This window comes from Bos indicus, chromosome X, assembly GCF_029378745.1.
Source record: "Bos indicus isolate NIAB-ARS_2022 breed Sahiwal x Tharparkar chromosome X, NIAB-ARS_B.indTharparkar_mat_pri_1.0, whole genome shotgun sequence".
Taxonomy (NCBI): domain Eukaryota; kingdom Metazoa; phylum Chordata; class Mammalia; order Artiodactyla; family Bovidae; genus Bos; species Bos indicus.
This window is the reverse complement of record NC_091789.1, coordinates 38,767,972-38,784,085: the sequence shown is the minus strand read 5'-3', so window position 1 is coordinate 38,784,085 and position 16,114 is coordinate 38,767,972. Positions and strand designations below refer to the sequence as shown.

The 16,114-nt window shown below is 60.9% G+C and overlaps 1 protein-coding gene across 2 annotated transcripts; it reads right to left on the bottom strand.

The window, feature by feature from the left end:
- Positions 1-356: 356 nt before the first annotated feature.
- Positions 357-14,207, bottom strand: BGN (biglycan). Of its 2 annotated transcripts, XM_070784989.1 has the most exons (9): positions 14,073-14,207; positions 7,513-7,608; positions 5,442-5,693; positions 5,059-5,171; positions 4,074-4,287; positions 3,463-3,573; positions 3,112-3,205; positions 2,871-3,009; positions 357-1,488 (listed from the first exon to the last, which is right to left on the bottom strand). In XM_070784989.1, exons 3-9 carry the CDS (start codon positions 5,680-5,682, stop codon positions 1,291-1,293), a joined length of 1,110 nt encoding a protein of 369 aa, XP_070641090.1. In that variant the 5' UTR covers positions 5,683-5,693; positions 7,513-7,608; positions 14,073-14,207; the 3' UTR covers positions 357-1,290. The 2 variants fall into 2 exon arrangements, with proteins under 2 accessions (XP_070641090.1, XP_070641089.1); XM_070784988.1 differs by lacking the exon at positions 7,513-7,608 and having other exon boundaries at positions 14,073-14,206.
- Between the last annotated feature and the right edge of the window lie 1,907 nt (positions 14,208-16,114).

Below are 16,114 nucleotides of genomic sequence, written 5' to 3'. Positions count from 1 at the left end.
TGCCCACAGCCGACATCCCATACCGTTCTGAGCCCCCAGATTCCAAGACCAGCTCCCTCTGGTGGTCTGCAGCCAGCTCTGCTTCAGGGATAGACCGGGCAACAGAGGGGACTAGAAGCGAGGGAAAGGGGGCAGCCTGGGGCCTTCTGCCTGGTTGCCCGGGTCCTCTAGGTCTAGCCTCCAACCTGAGGGTGCTCAGGACCCTTCCTCGAAGGCAGGGAAAGCAGCGAGTAGGCAACCCAAGGCTGGGTGTGGGCACACAGAGGCAGAACCTGGGAGCCAGTCACAGTAGTCCAGTGTGGCTCCCCATTCTGCTGGGTCCCCAGACGCCCTGAGAGGTGGCACACACACAGCCGTATTGCACAGTGTTTCTTTAATTGAAAGACAACAACCGACCTCAGAAGCAGCCCCTCCTCAAGCTGGGTGTGATGGTTTGAAACCCCCACCAGACCAGAGGCCGGATGGCAAAGGGAGGGGAGACTGAGCCATCATGGGGGGAAGGGGGACAGTGAGAAGCATGATGGGAACTCCAGTGGGACAGACCCTCAGGGTCTGGCTGAGCCCAGGGCTCCTCTCTTGGCTGTGGAAGAGGGGGTGCAGCACCTCCCTATCCGCTGGCCTCTGGAAGGGTCACCCAGGCTTCGGGTGAGCCTGGGCAGAGTAGGAGGGCAGCTGTGCCCCACACTCCACCTGCCTGGGTAATGGCTGGGCAGAGCCCAGAGAAACAGAAAGCAGACCTAGTCCAAGGATGTCAGAAACGAGAGGGAGGGACAGACAGAGAGAGCTGAACAAGACTGGACCAGGGGCCAGGAGACTCAGGAGGCTTCCCTGGGGGGCCATGAACTCGCAGAAGGATGGCGGGGGGCTGAGGAGCACAAAGGTAGCTGGCTGGGCTGAGGAGGGATGTGTGTCTGGCAGGTGGGGTGGGCTTAGTGGGGTCTCCATCCTTGAGCCCCCCAGACCCAGGGACTGTTTACCTTGGACTGGAGCCTCAGATCATTTGCTTTTGGGGTGAATGGGAAGAAAGCTTGGTTGGGGGGGGGCGCCTCTGAATGGGTATGATGTGGGTGGGCAGGGGCAGCTCTGAATCCAAGGGGCATGTGATGGGGGCCAGGCATCACGCCCCACCTGCACACTTGGGAGCCAGGGTGGGGGTGTCAAGGGGCCGTGAGTGGAGGGTGGGGGTCAAAGGCGGGGCTTGGCTCCCTTGCTTTGCTGCCCCTTCAGGACACACGCCGTGCACCCCAAGAGACCCTTCCCAAGCCACCACCGCAGCAGCTGCCACAGCCTCTACTTTTTATAGTTGCCAAACTGGATGGCCAGGCGGTCAGTGACGCAGCGAAAGGTGGCCGGCTGCACCTCCCAGTAGGGAACGGGGTTGTTGAAGAGGCTGATGCCGTTGTAGTAGGCCCTCTTGACCCCGAAGCCCACTGGGCAGAAGTCGTTGACGCCCACCTTGGTGATGTTGTTGGTGTGCAGATAGACCACCTGGGGACAGAGAGGTGTGGCTCAAGGCAGCAGGCCCCGTTGCCCGCCCCCAACCCCGCCCCTGAGTCAGCCCCACTTGGGGAGCCCAAGCAACGGGCAGAACCCGCAAGGCTGGTGCCCTCCGTGCCAGCCGAGTCCTGCCTGGCCGCCTCAGGGGTTCGTGTGCTGCATCCATACAACCCTTTGAGGGCCTGGAGGTGATTCTTCCATTGTCTGGGAGTATAACCGGCTTACGTATGGTTGTTGGGCGGCTGTTGAACAGTGTTCAGGCACTGGTGTGTGACCAGGTGCTGGGATGGGGGGGTTAATGGGGTGGGTGTGAATGGGGCTGTTGATGTGGGAAGGATGCCACCCTGGGTTCACACAGTCCTTGGCCCTTCCTCTGGGTTCCCTGGACTGAGGTTCTCCTCCTCTTCCTAGTACTCAGAAGCACTTACCCCCCCACCCCCCCAACTCCCCGAAGCCTCTGTCTATGGGAATGTAGGGTGGGGGGCGTGAGGACTGTCTGATGAGGTGTGGCAGAGGGATGCATCCTGGAGGGCTGCAACAGTGCCTTCTAGAGGTGGTGGGATATGGCCACTAGAGGGCACTGCCGCTGTAGATTGGCAATCCCCTTGCAGGGCTAGGTGATGGATTCGCCCCAGCTGGACAGCCTGCAAGAATGGCCAGTCTCCTGGTATGTAGGCAGAGACTGAGGTCCAGAGCAAGGCCAAAGAAGACCTTGAGAGGACCCCTTGATCCCCTCATCAAGCCACTTCCTGCCCAGACTGTTCCCAAGCCCCTGGGCCTGTGGCACCTCTGTGGGGTCCCACCTACCCAAGAAACTCCAATATGTTGGCCACCTGACGCGAAAAGCTGACTCATTTGAAAAGACCCTGATGCTGGGAAAGATTGAAGGAGGAGGAGGGGACGACAGAGGATGAGATGGTTGGATGGTATCACCCACTCAATGGACATGAGTTTGAGTAAACTCTGGGAGTTGATCAAGGACAGGGAAGCCTGGTGTGTCGTGGTCCATGGGGTCGCAAAGAGTCAGACATGACTGAGTGACTGAACTGAACTGAACTGAACCCACCCGAGAGACCTTGAGCTCAAGTATCTACCAGGCTGGCTCTGGAGCATCCTGCCACTTCGCCACCCCTGTACCCAGCCTCCTCGCTGTCCACAATGGGGTCCCTAACTCTCCCCTTTCGCTTTCTCAGTGCCTTTCCAGATGAGGAGCGGGAGTCACCGGCCAGAGCACACATCTGACCAGCTGCACAGTGAACTCTGGTTCTGCTTCGTGGTGGGTCCGAGCACTGACAGCTAGGGTCTCAGCAGCTGCCCTGGGGACATCGACTGCCCCCTCCCTTCGCCGCATGTTAGAAACACCTGGCTCTCACCTGGAGGAGCTTGAGGTCTGGAAGACCAGCTGGCACCCTAGACAGCTTGTTGTTGTCCAAGTGCAGCTCCCGCAGCGTGGGCAGAAAACTCAGGCTCCCGTTCTCAATCATGCGGATCTGGTTGTGGCCCAGGCCCAGCCTGGGAAGGGATAGATGAATAAATGATGATGTGATGGGGTCCATGGGCTACAGTGCACTGGGCGGACTCAGGGCCCCCTGAGACCCCACCTCCACAGCCTACCTGTACAACTTGGAGTAGCGGAGCAGATCCTCTAGCTCGATTGCCTGGATTTTGTTGTGGTCCAGGTGGAGTTCATTGAGGGTCTCAGGGAGGTCTGCCAGGAAAAAAGGATGCTCTGAGCTGAATCCAGGAGACTGTGGGGTGGGGGAGGGCTGGTTCTGTGTGTGTGTGTGTGTGTGCGCGCGTGTCTGCACGATTTCACTCTTGGTGGAGCAGAGAGCCGAGCTCTGCCCCAGGTGGGGAGAGGGGCGACCAAAGCCCTCCCTGAGTACACTGGGTGGCTCCAGATGGCTCTGGGCTCCCTACCTGTGCTGTCCCCCAAAACGTGGGAAAGAAGGGCTGCCTCCCTACCTTTGGGGATGCCAGTGAGCTTGGCCTCGGAGATGCGAAGGTAGTTGAGCTTCAGGCCATCAAATGCTCCAGGTTCAAAGCCGCTGTTCTCCAGGGGGTTCCCACCCATCTCTAGGAGAGAGGCTCTCTCAGCCCTGAAGCCAAAGCTAAGCATCTGTCCCCACACCCTCGGGGCCTGTCGCTTCCTAAGGGGCCCCCACTAAGCACCCGCTCCATCTCCCCCTGAAAGCAGTGCCACTAATTTACTGGACGAGCTGTAAACTCCTTGCTGTTGAACACCACGAACTACCAAGGGTCTTTGGCCTGGCATGGGCCCTTGGGGACAAGGGGAGCCCACCCAGCTTCTCCCACCTGGCCCCTGGCTGGTAAGCTGTGCCAGCTCTATACTTGCCCTTTCTTTATGGGCCTGGGTTTCTCTTCACCTGGCCTTGGCATCTCTGGGGTGTGACCCTAGGCAAGCCTCCAGAACGTTCTGTGAGGCCAGCCGGCTTGTCCGTGGCACCTGGCTGCTCTGGTGGGCAGAGCCCCCCTCCTTGACCCTCCCCCTTCCCTGTCCACCCTCGCCACCATGGGGGAGGGGTGAGGACCACCACAGGGCGGGCCTGGCTCACCAATGCAGTTCATGTTGCGAAGCCCACTGAACACGCCCTTGGGCACCTTGCGGATGCGGTTGTCATGGATGCGGAGCTCCACCAGGGAGCTGGGCAGGTTGGGAGGGATCTCCACCAGGTGGTTCTTGGAGATGTAGAGCTTCTGCAGCTTCCGCAGGGGGCTGAAGGCCTTCTCGTGGATCTTGGAGATCTTGTTGTTCACGAGGACCAAGGCCTGAGGTGGCACAGAAGTCCTCAGTTCCCCACCTGCTTGCCTTCTCCTCTCCCCTCTTCCCTGCCCCTGAGCTAGTGATTCATGTTGTCGGGGCTTCACAGATGCTGGAGTCCCAGCTCAGCCTCCAGGAGATCTACCTCTGCTCGTGGGCAGAGTGCAGAGTGGAAGCTGGCACTCAGGTCCAGCAAGGCCGCTGCAGCTCATGCCCTGGTTACCCTACTTGCACCCTGGTTGCGATGCAACCTTTCCTTACTGTGTTGCTGGGAGGAGCCAATAAGATGCAAAGGTAACAGTCAATAGAGAGAATTGGGCTGGGTGATCCTGTCCTTCCCTGGTAGCTCAGAGAGGAAAGCATCTGCTTGCAATGTGGGGAGACCTGGGTTCGATCCCTGGGTGTGGAAGATCCGCTGGAGAAGGAAAAGGCCACCCACTCCAGTGCCCTTGCCTGGAAAATCCCATGGATGGAGGAGCCTGGTAGGCTACAGGCCATGGGGTCCCAAAGAGTTGGGACAGGATAAAAGGAAAGCGAAGTAGCTTAGTGACTTCACTTTACTTTTATCCTGTCCTGACATTGCACATGTGCCCATGACCCTGAGTGCTCCTGCTGCAGCCGCCTCCTAACCTCCCTCAGGACTCCCTGAGTCCCTGGTCCTCTCTCACATTGCACAAGTGCATGCCCACACCCATCGGGACCCCACCCCTCCACACACCCGCTGGGCTGCAGGCCTGCTGCCTCTTCCCAGCCCCTTGGAAGAGTCAGGGTGGGCTTACGTAGAGGTGCTGGAGGCCTTTGAAGTCATCTTTTCGGAGCTCAGAGATGTCATTATTCTGCAGGTCCAGCAGGGTGGTGTCAGGCGAGATCTCCTTGGGCACAGCCTTCAGACCTGGGGGCCGGTGCTGCAGTCAGCAGTGTAAACCACAGCCATGGCCACGGCCACAGCCCCAGAGGGGTGCACATGCAGACCCGCACATGGGGACTCCATGGCTGCAAGTGAGTGTAGCTCCAAGGCCAGGGCTGGACACTCTTCTCCCTCCCCACGTGCTTTCAAGCAGACCCAGGGACACCCTCCCACAGTGAAATCAGGATCCCTGAGCCAGCTCCAGGTCACTCCCTGCCCACCCTCAGCCTTCCATGTCCGTCCCCCCAGACTGACCCAGGTCGGAGCACTGAACAACCCTCAGATGGCAGTGGCAGCCAAAAGGGCACATGGCGCTGTAGGTGGGTGGGAGGGAGTCCAGGTCTGGGATGCCCGAGGTTGTTTCTGCACCCGAAGCTTCCTCATCGTTCAGCATGGGCAGCCCATCATCCAGGGTGAAGTCCCAGAAGGCTTTTTGCTCAAAGGGCAGGGCCTGGCTCAGGGCCAGCAGGGCTGCAAGAGGCCACAGGGGCCACATGGTGGGCGTGCCTGCAAAGCCAGAGTGAGGAGGGGCCATCAGGGGAGCCCAGCTGATGCCCACGCCCGGGGGGCTGGGGTTCTGTGTGTGTGCTGGCCTCATGTCTGTCACACCTCCCCAGGGCAGCCAGACCAGGGCTGGAGTGGCCAGGAGGGAGGTGTGGGTGGGCAGAAGGTCCTGGGCAGGATAGGGGCGTGGCTGGCTGTCCTTCTGCCCTGCTCCGTTTTCAGGCAGGACTTGGCCACCGTGGGCTATGCTGTGTCTTTCCAGTTAGCGAGTCTGCACCCCTCCAATGCATGAGCACACACACACATGCATCACCCCCTCCCCACACAGGACACTGAGTCAGCCTCAGCCTGTGTGTGTGGGGATCGGGGAGGCTAGTGGAGGTGGCGGAGAGGGAAACCCAACCCTCTGCCCCCACAGACCTTGAAGAATTAAGATTGAAAGATAACCATGGGGGCTGGGGCCAATCCTTTCCTGCCTGAGTCCCCTTTGCAGTGCACCCACGTTTTTCTAAGAAAGTCAAGAGGCCAAGGCACTAGGGTGGGCATGCTGGGCAGAGCTGGGCTAGCCCTGGAGCAAAGCGGAGGAGGGGGCATCCTCCCAGCCCATGTGTGGAATGCCAAAGATGGAGGGGGAACCCTGGCATCCCCCTCCATCCTTGCTGCTCCCGGGGGGCCTTGGCTTCCTCATCTGGCCCACAAACCTTCCCCTGACCTCTGTCCACGGCCCAGCCCCCTGGAAAGGCCACAGGAAGGGAACAGGCTACTGCCAGGGTGGTGGGCAGGGTCAGGCTTGTCTGGAGGCCCCCAGGCCGGGAAGCAGGCTGGGGGTGGGAGTTGGGGGAAAGCGGCCCTGCCCGAGCCTGCCCCTGGTGCCCACATCTGCCTGCCTTCTCCTCCAGCAGAGGCTTCCCCCATCCAGATGGGCTCCTCTAGCAGGAAACCTTGTCCACGAAGAGGCTGCCCCCTTATCTAGATTTCCTGGGCAAGCCCCAGCCTCATTTTCCCAAGTGTGACACAGGGATACACATGCCCGCCTTGCTTATTACCCAAGCACAGGGTGTCTGGGGTTGCCCCGCATGCGGACCTCAACCCTACCCCACAGAGGCCCTCACTTGGGGCCCATCTTGGCCAGGGGAGGGGCTCTTTGGGGCTTCAGCAGGGTTGGGGTGAGCCCCCCGAGCCTGATAGCTGGTTGCAAAGTGGGGAGAGGCCCTGGGCAGGCCCAGTGGATGTGGGGCTGGGCTGGTGGCCTGGGGGGCTACTGCCTTGGAGCCCTGCCACCCTCAGGCAGTGGGAGGGCCTGTGGCCATGTGCAGACCTGTGGGTACAACAGCTCTGCCCCTGGTGTTCCCACTGATCGCTATCTGGCCGCCCTCTCTCGCACCCCTCCCGCCCCTCAGAGCTGGTCATGTGACCTGTCCTGGTTCCCACCTTTGCAGCAGCTGGGGTGGACAGTGTGCTTGGTGAGCAGATGCTGGAGGTAGGGGGTGGGGTGCCCAGGCCGGGGTTCAGCGGCCTCAGCCTCAGAGCCAGCCCCAAAGTGCCCCCAGCAGGCCGGCAACCCTCTTGAGCATGCAGCCCCCACTGATAGACTCAGAAAAGCCACCTTGCCTCCCAGGTCACACAGCAAAACGAGGGTCCCTCCTGGCTGGGGGAGCCCCTGGCCTTCCTGGCTCCTTTGGGCCTTGAGTGCCAGTGGTCACACTCAATGTCCCACCAGCCCTATGCTGGTCCCATAGGACTGGGGGAGTTCCCACCCCACCCCACCCCCAGCCCCAAGGGTCTCGGCACAGAGTAGGGAGAAGACCCTAGGTTTGCCTACCTGTACCACAAGTCCCTTTTCCTTCCCACAGGTTCTCAAAGCACAGGTCACGGTAGGGTGGGCCCAGACTTCCCAGGCACGGCTGGACACCCAGGGCTGAGACGAGGGAGTGAAGGGGAGGGTGAAGGTAGAAGGGCGAGACGGAGCAGGAGGCAGAGGAGGCTGCTCCCCCCTCGCCTGGCACCCCTGCCAAAGCCACTACCTCACAGGGGGAATGAGTCAGGGCTAGAACACCCCGCTGAAGCCTTGGGAGGCTCTGAGATCCACCGTCCACCTGGACGGTTGGGGTGGGGTGGTCCGGCCAGGCCTGGGGGATCGGGAAGGCCTGGGGCCCTCCACATGGAGCGCCCTGGCAGGACTAGCCACCGAGGCCCTGCGTGGGCTCATGGGACCCTCCCTGGGGGCGACAGGAGGCTTCAGAGGAGTCGAACCAGGTTCCAAGGTGCATCTGGGGTCCCCGCAAAGAGGCTGAGGGAGGGTGTGGGGTGGGGAAAGGCAGGCTCCTTTGGAAGCTCACTCTGAGGGAGAGGGAGGCTGAGGTCTTGAAGGCCCCCAGAGCCCTCAGGGCAGAAGACAAGGTTTGGCTGGTTCTCCCCGGCTCCTGGCCGGGCCCAGGCAGTGGGCAGGCTGGCGGGCTTTCCGCCACAGCCCTCCTTTCCCCACAGAGAACTGGCAAGAGACTAAGCAGCCAGAACTGTGCAGGGGGGAGGGGGGCTGGCTGGACACCAAGACTGCCAGAGACCGCAAAAGACACCCCCGGCCCTCAGGGCCAGAAGGAGCCAGGGAGGGGCCTGGAGGAGGTGCCCAGGACCAAAGTTCCATTTGACGGAAGAGAAAATGGAGACCTAGAGAAAAGAACCCACCTCAGGCAATGCCAGGCCCCCAGGTTTTCACTATGGACACAGAGGGTGAGAACCATAGTCGGTACCCCCAGCCTAGCCAGGTCTCCGGGCCTCAGTTTCCCTTCATTGGCCTCCCTGGGCATGTCCCTGATGACTTCAGGCAGGCTCGGGCCCCATCAGGGGGTTCTCTGAGCTCAACGAGCTCCACATTCTCAGAGCAACGGAAAGAAGTGGTGATGGCGTGAGGCCTCAGGCCGGGCGCCCACACGTGGGAGTGAGGACCGCCCCCCCCCCCCCCCGCCACTCAATAGGGCTCTCCTTGTCTGGCCCTCTGAAAGGTTGCGCAGTCCTCTGACTGGGATATCTCCAGGTCCCAGCCAAACAAGACACACTGGCAACCACTGAGAACCCGGAGGGGCCATGCCAGGCATTCACGTCAGGCCAAGGGTGGCAGGAGCGGGCCCTGAGGTCTGGCAGGCCCTGGGAACTTGCTTAAAGATATGTGGCCCACAGCTGCCAAGTCAGAGATGCTGGACTCCTAAGCCCAGTGTCTGGCCCCACCAAGCAACCCGACCTGAACTCAGACACGTGTGCCATCTTCCACTCAGCCCTGCTGGTGCCCACTTTTCTGCTCCCTTCCCTCTCAGACTCCAACCCATCGTCCCCTGCACCCTCCAGCTCTAGTCTGCCCTTAGGTGGCACCCAGACAGAGGGCACGGGTGCCATCCCTGGGTCTTCCTGAAGCTGACGTGTGTGTGCGCATGTGGGGATGACTGCGTGAGGGGCTGGTGGCTGCAGTGGGGATTAGGGTGAGCCCTGCCTTGCTTGTGTCTACACCCCAGCCACCCCTGAACCCATCACCATGGCCTCAGCATGCCTTCCAGCTATGAGGGGAGCAGGCATCCAAGCGTGGCTGGCCAGGGCGGCTCCTTCCTGCTGGGTCCTGTGCCCCTGCAGCCTTCAGGCACAGACTTGACCTGGATGTGGGCGTCAGAGACCCACAGGGAGCCAGCCCATCTGCTGCAAGGAGCTGGCCCCAGGCCAGTGGCTGGTGCTACCCAGGCCAGACCTTTCTCCCCAAAGCCCTGAAGACACCCATCACACCCCCATCCTGCTGGGAAACCTCTGGAAGGCTGGAAGGTCTAAGGGCTGGCCTTCCACCGTGCCAGGAATCAGGGAGGAGATGAGCCAGGTCACCTGGTCTTTCTGCCCCAGAGCTTTCCTTCTCCCGCTCACTGAAGAAAGCCCGAGGGAGAGTGAGGGTGCTGTCACTTCCCAGGGGTGCTACAGGAGGTCCCAAGTGATTTCCTAACTCAGCCTTCCCCAGGGACAGCAGGAAGTGCTGTTTCTCCCATCGCCTCTCCCTGACTCAGGCTGGAGGTGACGCTGATGGAAAGCAAGGCTCTGTCCTGTGGGTCTGGAGCCCCCAGGCTTGCATCACGCAGTTTCTGGAAACACGGCATCTCTCAGGCCACCACCATCAATAGCTCCCCTCGGCCCGCAGGGACAGATGGCCCTGTCCCACCTGCAGCTGTAGGGAAGTGGCCTGGGAAAGCCATCACGCCACCCTGGCCCAGAGGGTCCCCCAAGCTTTTAGCTCACAGCAGGCGACAGACCCCACAGGGAGATGTTCTCAGCCCAGCTCCCAGAACCTGAGGCCCTTGGCTGCCTTGCTCCCTCATGGGGCTGGGGGCTCAGCTTGGGGTGGAGCTTGCCCTCTGCAGCCAGCCTAGGAGGTCTTGCTGGACCTGTGACCTTCAGCTCCTCCCAGGGCTCCCCCTCTGTGTGGTGGGGTGGCCTGTAAATCCCTAGGACCGCCATCGAGGCCAAGCTGGAACTGAGACTGAGAGCATGGAGGTGGCACCCAGCTCCCCAGCTGCCCCTGTCTCTGGAGAAAGGGCTCCCAGAGCCAGTCTCCCTCTGCCCTCTGTCTGGCTCCTTCAGGTCCCAGTTTTGTTGCCCAAATCTGTGATCCCTTGGACATTTGGACATCTGACCGCTGTGTCCCTTTTGGGCCATTTGATTCTTCTAGAGGCTGCTGGTGGGTGAGAAGCGGGGGCAGGTTCGCTGTTGCATGGAGCCTGGGACCTCTCCCAGCCTGCTGCCCCATGTCCTGCAGCTCTGCCCCATGCTGCAGTTTCTGCTGATTTGGGACTTTACACCATGGACCAGGAGAGCTGGGTGTGAGCTAGCCAGGTAGAGCCCCAGGACCCTAAACCCTGAGATTGGATGTGTTACCTAGGGAGAGGCAGGGGGGAGTCCTCAGACTCCCTGGCACCTTCGGTAGGCTTGGGATGTCAGACATCCCAGCCCACCAAGAAGCACAAACTGGGCTGCTGAGAAGGTGGGGGACAAGCCAAAGAGGGCTGAACTGTGGCTGGCACTCCAAGAGCCTGGGGTGGGGGCGGCCCCAGAGCGGGTGAAGGAAGTCCTGGGGGACCCTGGGGCTGACCCTGGACCCTGGGGCTCCAGGTGCGGGAGGGCTTTCACCCCAGGACTTCTTATCTAGAAGGTTCATCTTATCTAGATGAACCACAGCCCCAGTGAGCAAGACTAAGCAGACCCCATCCCCATTTCCCCCCAGGCTGTCTCCCACTGGCTTCCTTGAAGATGGGATTCACCAAAAAGATTTTGTGCGTGATTGAAGTGTGAGTGGGCCCAGTACGTGAGCAGAGAGGACAGAGGGGATGGGAGAGCACTGTCTGGCCTGGGAACCAGCCAAAAGGAGGAGTGTGGAGCTGGCAGGATCCTGTGTGCCCGCTTTCAGGAGCCCACGGCTATCCCCCCTCCCCCTACTGTGGCTCATAGCAGCGGGCCCCAGGAGGGTCACTGTCACCCTCTAGCCCCTCGAGTAGAGCTAAATCCTTGGGCTGGTGTGTCCCATCCCACCAGCAGGGTGGAGAGGCTCAGGGAGGGGTGCTCAGCTCAAGGCAGGGACCGAGATCTCCCACCCTGGGGTAACCAGTGAGGACGATTGGGAGGCTGTCATGGTGGGTGTGGGAAGACCTTTTCTAACAATCCAGGGTGTTGGCACATAGGCAAGGAAGAGGGGGCAGACATGCTGGCCAAAGGACCAATGGCTCAGTGGCCTAGCAAGTAGAGCTTTGGAGACCCTAGAGCTGGGGCTGGGGTCCTGCCTGGGGGCAGGGGGCACGCGCCAGACAGTGCCTGGCCCTACGGGCACTTTGGGCGTTGGGCTGTGCCTGCTGTTCATGTGCTCCTGGGTGGCCCTGGGGGCCAGCCACTGTCCCAGGCCATGTCCCAGGCAACCAAGGACAAGTGACAGCTAGGACGGGTCTGTCTCCTTGGGGCTTCTCCAGGGAGCAGGGGAGGGCTGGCAGTGGGTGGCTCTGGGAAGCAGGCTCATGACTGATTCCTCCTCTGGGACTTAACGCCGATGCTGGAAGGGACCCTCTGCGGTCCTGAGTGACTATAGAATATCGCTAAAGAGAGGAGATGCTTTCTTGTCTTTTGAATACCCCTTCTGCTCCAGTCCTTCCCCGTTCACCCTTCTGTCATGAGCCAGGGCCACTGATGGGATTGGGGAGAAATTCAGGCCAAGGCTTGTATGTCATCCTGCGCAATGGTGAGAGGGCTAGCACCCTACGTTTCTGGGCCCCTAAAATCAGCTGGCAAAGAACTGCCACCAGACCTGTAGTTGAAGGGACTGAGCCTCGGACTCCCCATCAACACAGTGAGGCCCCTGCTCCAGGGCAGGGCGTTACAAGCAATAGGCTGGTTAATGTGTTCTGTGACCTGGGTCCTTGGGACCTGAAGGTGGGCCAGTGGGTGAGCCAGCTAGGGTTGCGGGGCGGCCACTCAGCTGCTGGCTACATGGCAACGGGAGCCCTCCCTGGTGCCAGTCTCTTTCCATGGCCTGGCCCCTGTGGCTGAGAGACAGCCATGTGCCTTCCTTTCGATGAGCCTATGGCAGCTGGTCATAGGGCATTCTGCACAAAAGTGCCTCTGCCCAACCACCAGGGTGTGGATTGCATAGGTGGTTGCAGGGGGCCAGGAGGCGCTCACCTGTGTGCACACAGGGGCGGCCACGTGTTATCCCTCCTTATGAACCCGAGAGCCTGGATGCACATTCCAGAGCATCTCCAGCTTCTCTCAATTCCAACCAGTCCCCACAGGTTGGCCGGCCAGGGAGGGGCGTGGACACAGAAGCAGGAGACCCCAGGGCACGGGACTGGCCACATCGGGGACCTGAGCGGCCCTTAAGAAGACTTCAACTGTGAGAGCAATCTCCCAGGCCTGAGCAAGGTCTGCTCCGTGCCCCCCACCAGCACTCTGCCTCAGAGGACCCTGGGCCTTCTGCTCCACTGAGCAGAGCCAACTCAGGAAGCTCTTGCCAACCCGTGCCTAGGCCCCAGACCCATCCACAGAGTGGTGAGGTGGGGCTCCCACCCCTGAGTCTTTCAGGGCACTCTGCTGGGTTCCTCAGCAGGTCCCTTGGCATGCCAGACATCTTGGGAGCTTGCTAGGACAGGGGCCTGGGGCCCGGCCGCCTCCCACACCAAACCGCACACCCTACAGTTGACCATAAGCTATCACGATCAACACTCGAGTGCCTCTAATGGCTCCCTGGATGCTATGGGATCAGTAGCCAGGGTTTGTCGGTCCTGCCCCTCTGTGGGCCTCTGTTGCCCCCTCTGTGCAATGGATGGGGTAGGGGGTCCCATGAGACCAGCTCTGGAGGGCAACCTTGTTAGCGCTGTTTGGTTTCAGATCTGGGATGCTCTTTCCATTCTAGAGGTGTCCCCAGGTACCCGCGGGGTGCGTCCTTTGGGGAACAGAGCACCTAGCCTGGGATGTCTTGAGCTCCACCCCTCCCTAAAAGTGCCCATCCTGGAATGATGATGTCCTTGAATTGACCCACAGAGCCCTTTGGGGCCCCAGGCCAAGCCGGCCTGGCTAACACAGCACAGTGGCCTGGGTTTCCTTCTGCACCCCTCTTTGGAGCCTCAATTCAAAGAGGTTCTGGGGACAGAGAGGCCTGAGCCACTCAGGCAGCCCCACTCAGGCCCCCCACCCCCAGCCATGGCTCTGTAGACCCACGCCTCACCCAGGAGGAGGTGAATGCAGAACACTCGCCTGCGAGTAAGCAAGGAATATCTGGGCAGGGTGCCTGGGGCGTGCCTGGGAAACCAAGTCGCGGAGCCCATGCCGTGGTCTAGCCCCAGGCCCTGGGAATTGCTCCCCAGCACTGAGTTCAGGCCGAAGCCTGGAGGTCTATCCTAACCAGGGGCCAGAGTCAGGCCAGCGAGGGGGTGCAGGGCGCACCTGGGATTTGATGATGTTCTGGGGTGGCCGCCAAGGGGCAGAAGCCCAGGGGGATGTGGAGTGTGAAGCAGGGCTGAGCAAGGGGAGACGGAAGGGGATGGAGAAGGTGCCTGGAGGACCCAGGGGGGAAAAGAGGCTGAGATGGGACTGGGACCAAGGAGGGCCCGCAGGGTGGCCACGAAGGGGCATGCTGGGATCCTGCAGCAGGGGGCCGTGGGAATCTGCAAGCAGCCTCCGGGGGCGGGGGGGGGGGGGCGGCGGGAGATGGTGGTGAGGGGGCCGCAGGGGCAGGGGTAGGGACGAGGAGGGTGAGTTTGGGGGGGCACAGGGTTGGGGCATCTGGAGGATGAGACAGCGAGGGCGAGGGCGGTTCCAGGCCAGCTGTAGGAATGGTGGGGGACAGGATGGAGCTTGTGGGGGTGGGGGCCTTACCTGAGGAGGGCAAGCGGTGGGCACGCGCTGGCTGGTGGGCAGCCTGAGGCGTCAGCCAGTCCCTGTGTCTGTGTGTTGTGTCGTCTGAGAGCAGCTGCTCACTCCTGGGCAGTTCGGGGAGAGAGGGAGAGGGAGGCGGCGGGAGGGAGGGTAAAGGCTGGGCGGGCGGGCAGGCCGACGGGGAGGGGACGGCGGGGAGGGGGCGGGGATGGGGGGAGGGGGCGGGGAGGGAGGGAGAGAGGGAGGGAGGAAGGGAAGGAGGGGGCAGGCTTCCCGGCCCCCCTGGCAGCTTCAAAGGGAGTAATTTTCTTGTAGACGGCTGGGCTAGCTGTGCCCCTCCCCCTTACGCCCCCCATCCCGAGGACGACCCCCCCCACTCCAAGGCCACGACCCCCTGCCCCCCACCCCGGGGAGGCACACTCTCTCACTCAGACAAGGCCCCTTGGCGTCTCCAGGCCGACGACGCAGCCTCAGAGATTCAAACTTTCCACCATCCGGATGGGGACACTGAGGCCCAACAAGGGGGGCGGGAGCCGGCTCGCTGGCCGGTGCTTGGCCTGGAAGAGGAAGGCGAGAGGGCAGAAATGGAAAGGGGACAAGGGGGTGGTGGCCTCCAAGTGCTAGTCCGGCGAGGGGCCCCTGGTATCCTGTCCTGAGCCTTCCCAGAACGAACGTGTGGCAGCCGCAGCCTGGGGAGGAGGTGGTTGTCTGGGATCAGGAAGGGAGCTGTGGTGGATTGCTGAAAGGGCTGGATCCACTTCCTGGCCCACTCCAGCCTTTTTGTCCCTGTGACCTCAGAATGGGGTTCAGCTGGGAACTGGCAGGGGGCAGCACAGATTCTGGGGGTCCTCCTCCCCGGCTTGCCTGCCCCGAGCTGAGGCTCGCAGAAGCTGATTCAGAGAGGCGGAGCCAGCCAGTCATTCTTCTGCTCCATCCGAGCAGGTCCCCCAGGGTGAAGGAACCGCGATGAGGGTGGCCACTTCCTCAGCGCTGAGGCTGGTGCTGGCCACTTCTTGGGGTAACCGGGTCAGCCCACCAAGTGTCCCAGAAAGAGGCTGTCAGCAGCCATGACACCCACGCCATCCCTGGTAGCTCAGCCACTTCCTGAGAGACAAGCCCACCCCTCCTCCCTGTCCCATGGGGTCCCAATTCTTCCCCACCACCCTGGCCCTTTTTGCCCAGTCTTGGCCCAGGGAGCCTCCTGCAAGAGCAGCTTTGGGGAGACAGAGGTGAGGGTTTAGATGGGACGAGAAACTGAGGCAAGGAGCCCCACTGAGATCTGCAAAGGAGAATGGGGAAAGAAATGAAGGCCAGACAGAACTCCACTGAGCCCAAAGGAGGAAAAAAAAAAGAAAAAACTCAACATGGCAGGGGTAGGGGGCAGGTCAGGGAGAGGCAGAGCTAGTGAAAGGAGAACAGGGGTGAGGCCTCAGGGTCCCGCCTACCTAGCCAGCAGGTAGGTTCTAGAAAGTTCTACCAGGGCAGCGGTTGGGCCCAAATCCCTTTTCTGTGTGGAAGCATCCATTCAGGCATGGCCGGTTGGACCTGGGACACAGCCTTGACAAAGCTGTGGTGGCTCCCTCTTGTTCCCGCGGGTGAGGTAGTGACACATGGTTGGAAGCACGTGCCCTTCCAGACACAGGGGTTGGTTTCACTTATTTGTTTGTGTGCTTTTTTTTTTTCCTGTTTATTGGTGACATATTCAAATATCTCTGGCAGTAGAAGGACTCATACCATGAAGCCCGGGTCACCCCACAGAGCAGCAACTCTCGTTCACAGCTGGGAAGGAGGAGAAAGAGGGTCCAAAACACATATAAGACCTTGTGCTCACATTGCGTGAGCCTGCAGGAAATGTCTAGAATCGGCACATGGACAGGGACAAAAAGTAGATTCCTGGTTTCTTAGGGGGGTGTGGCAGATAGAGTGGTGACAGCCAAAGGTATGAATTTTCTTTAGGACTTGATGAAAATGTTCTAAAATTGACTATGATGATTTTGGACCCTCTGTGAAGATACTAAACAAAAACCATTGTACACATTAAA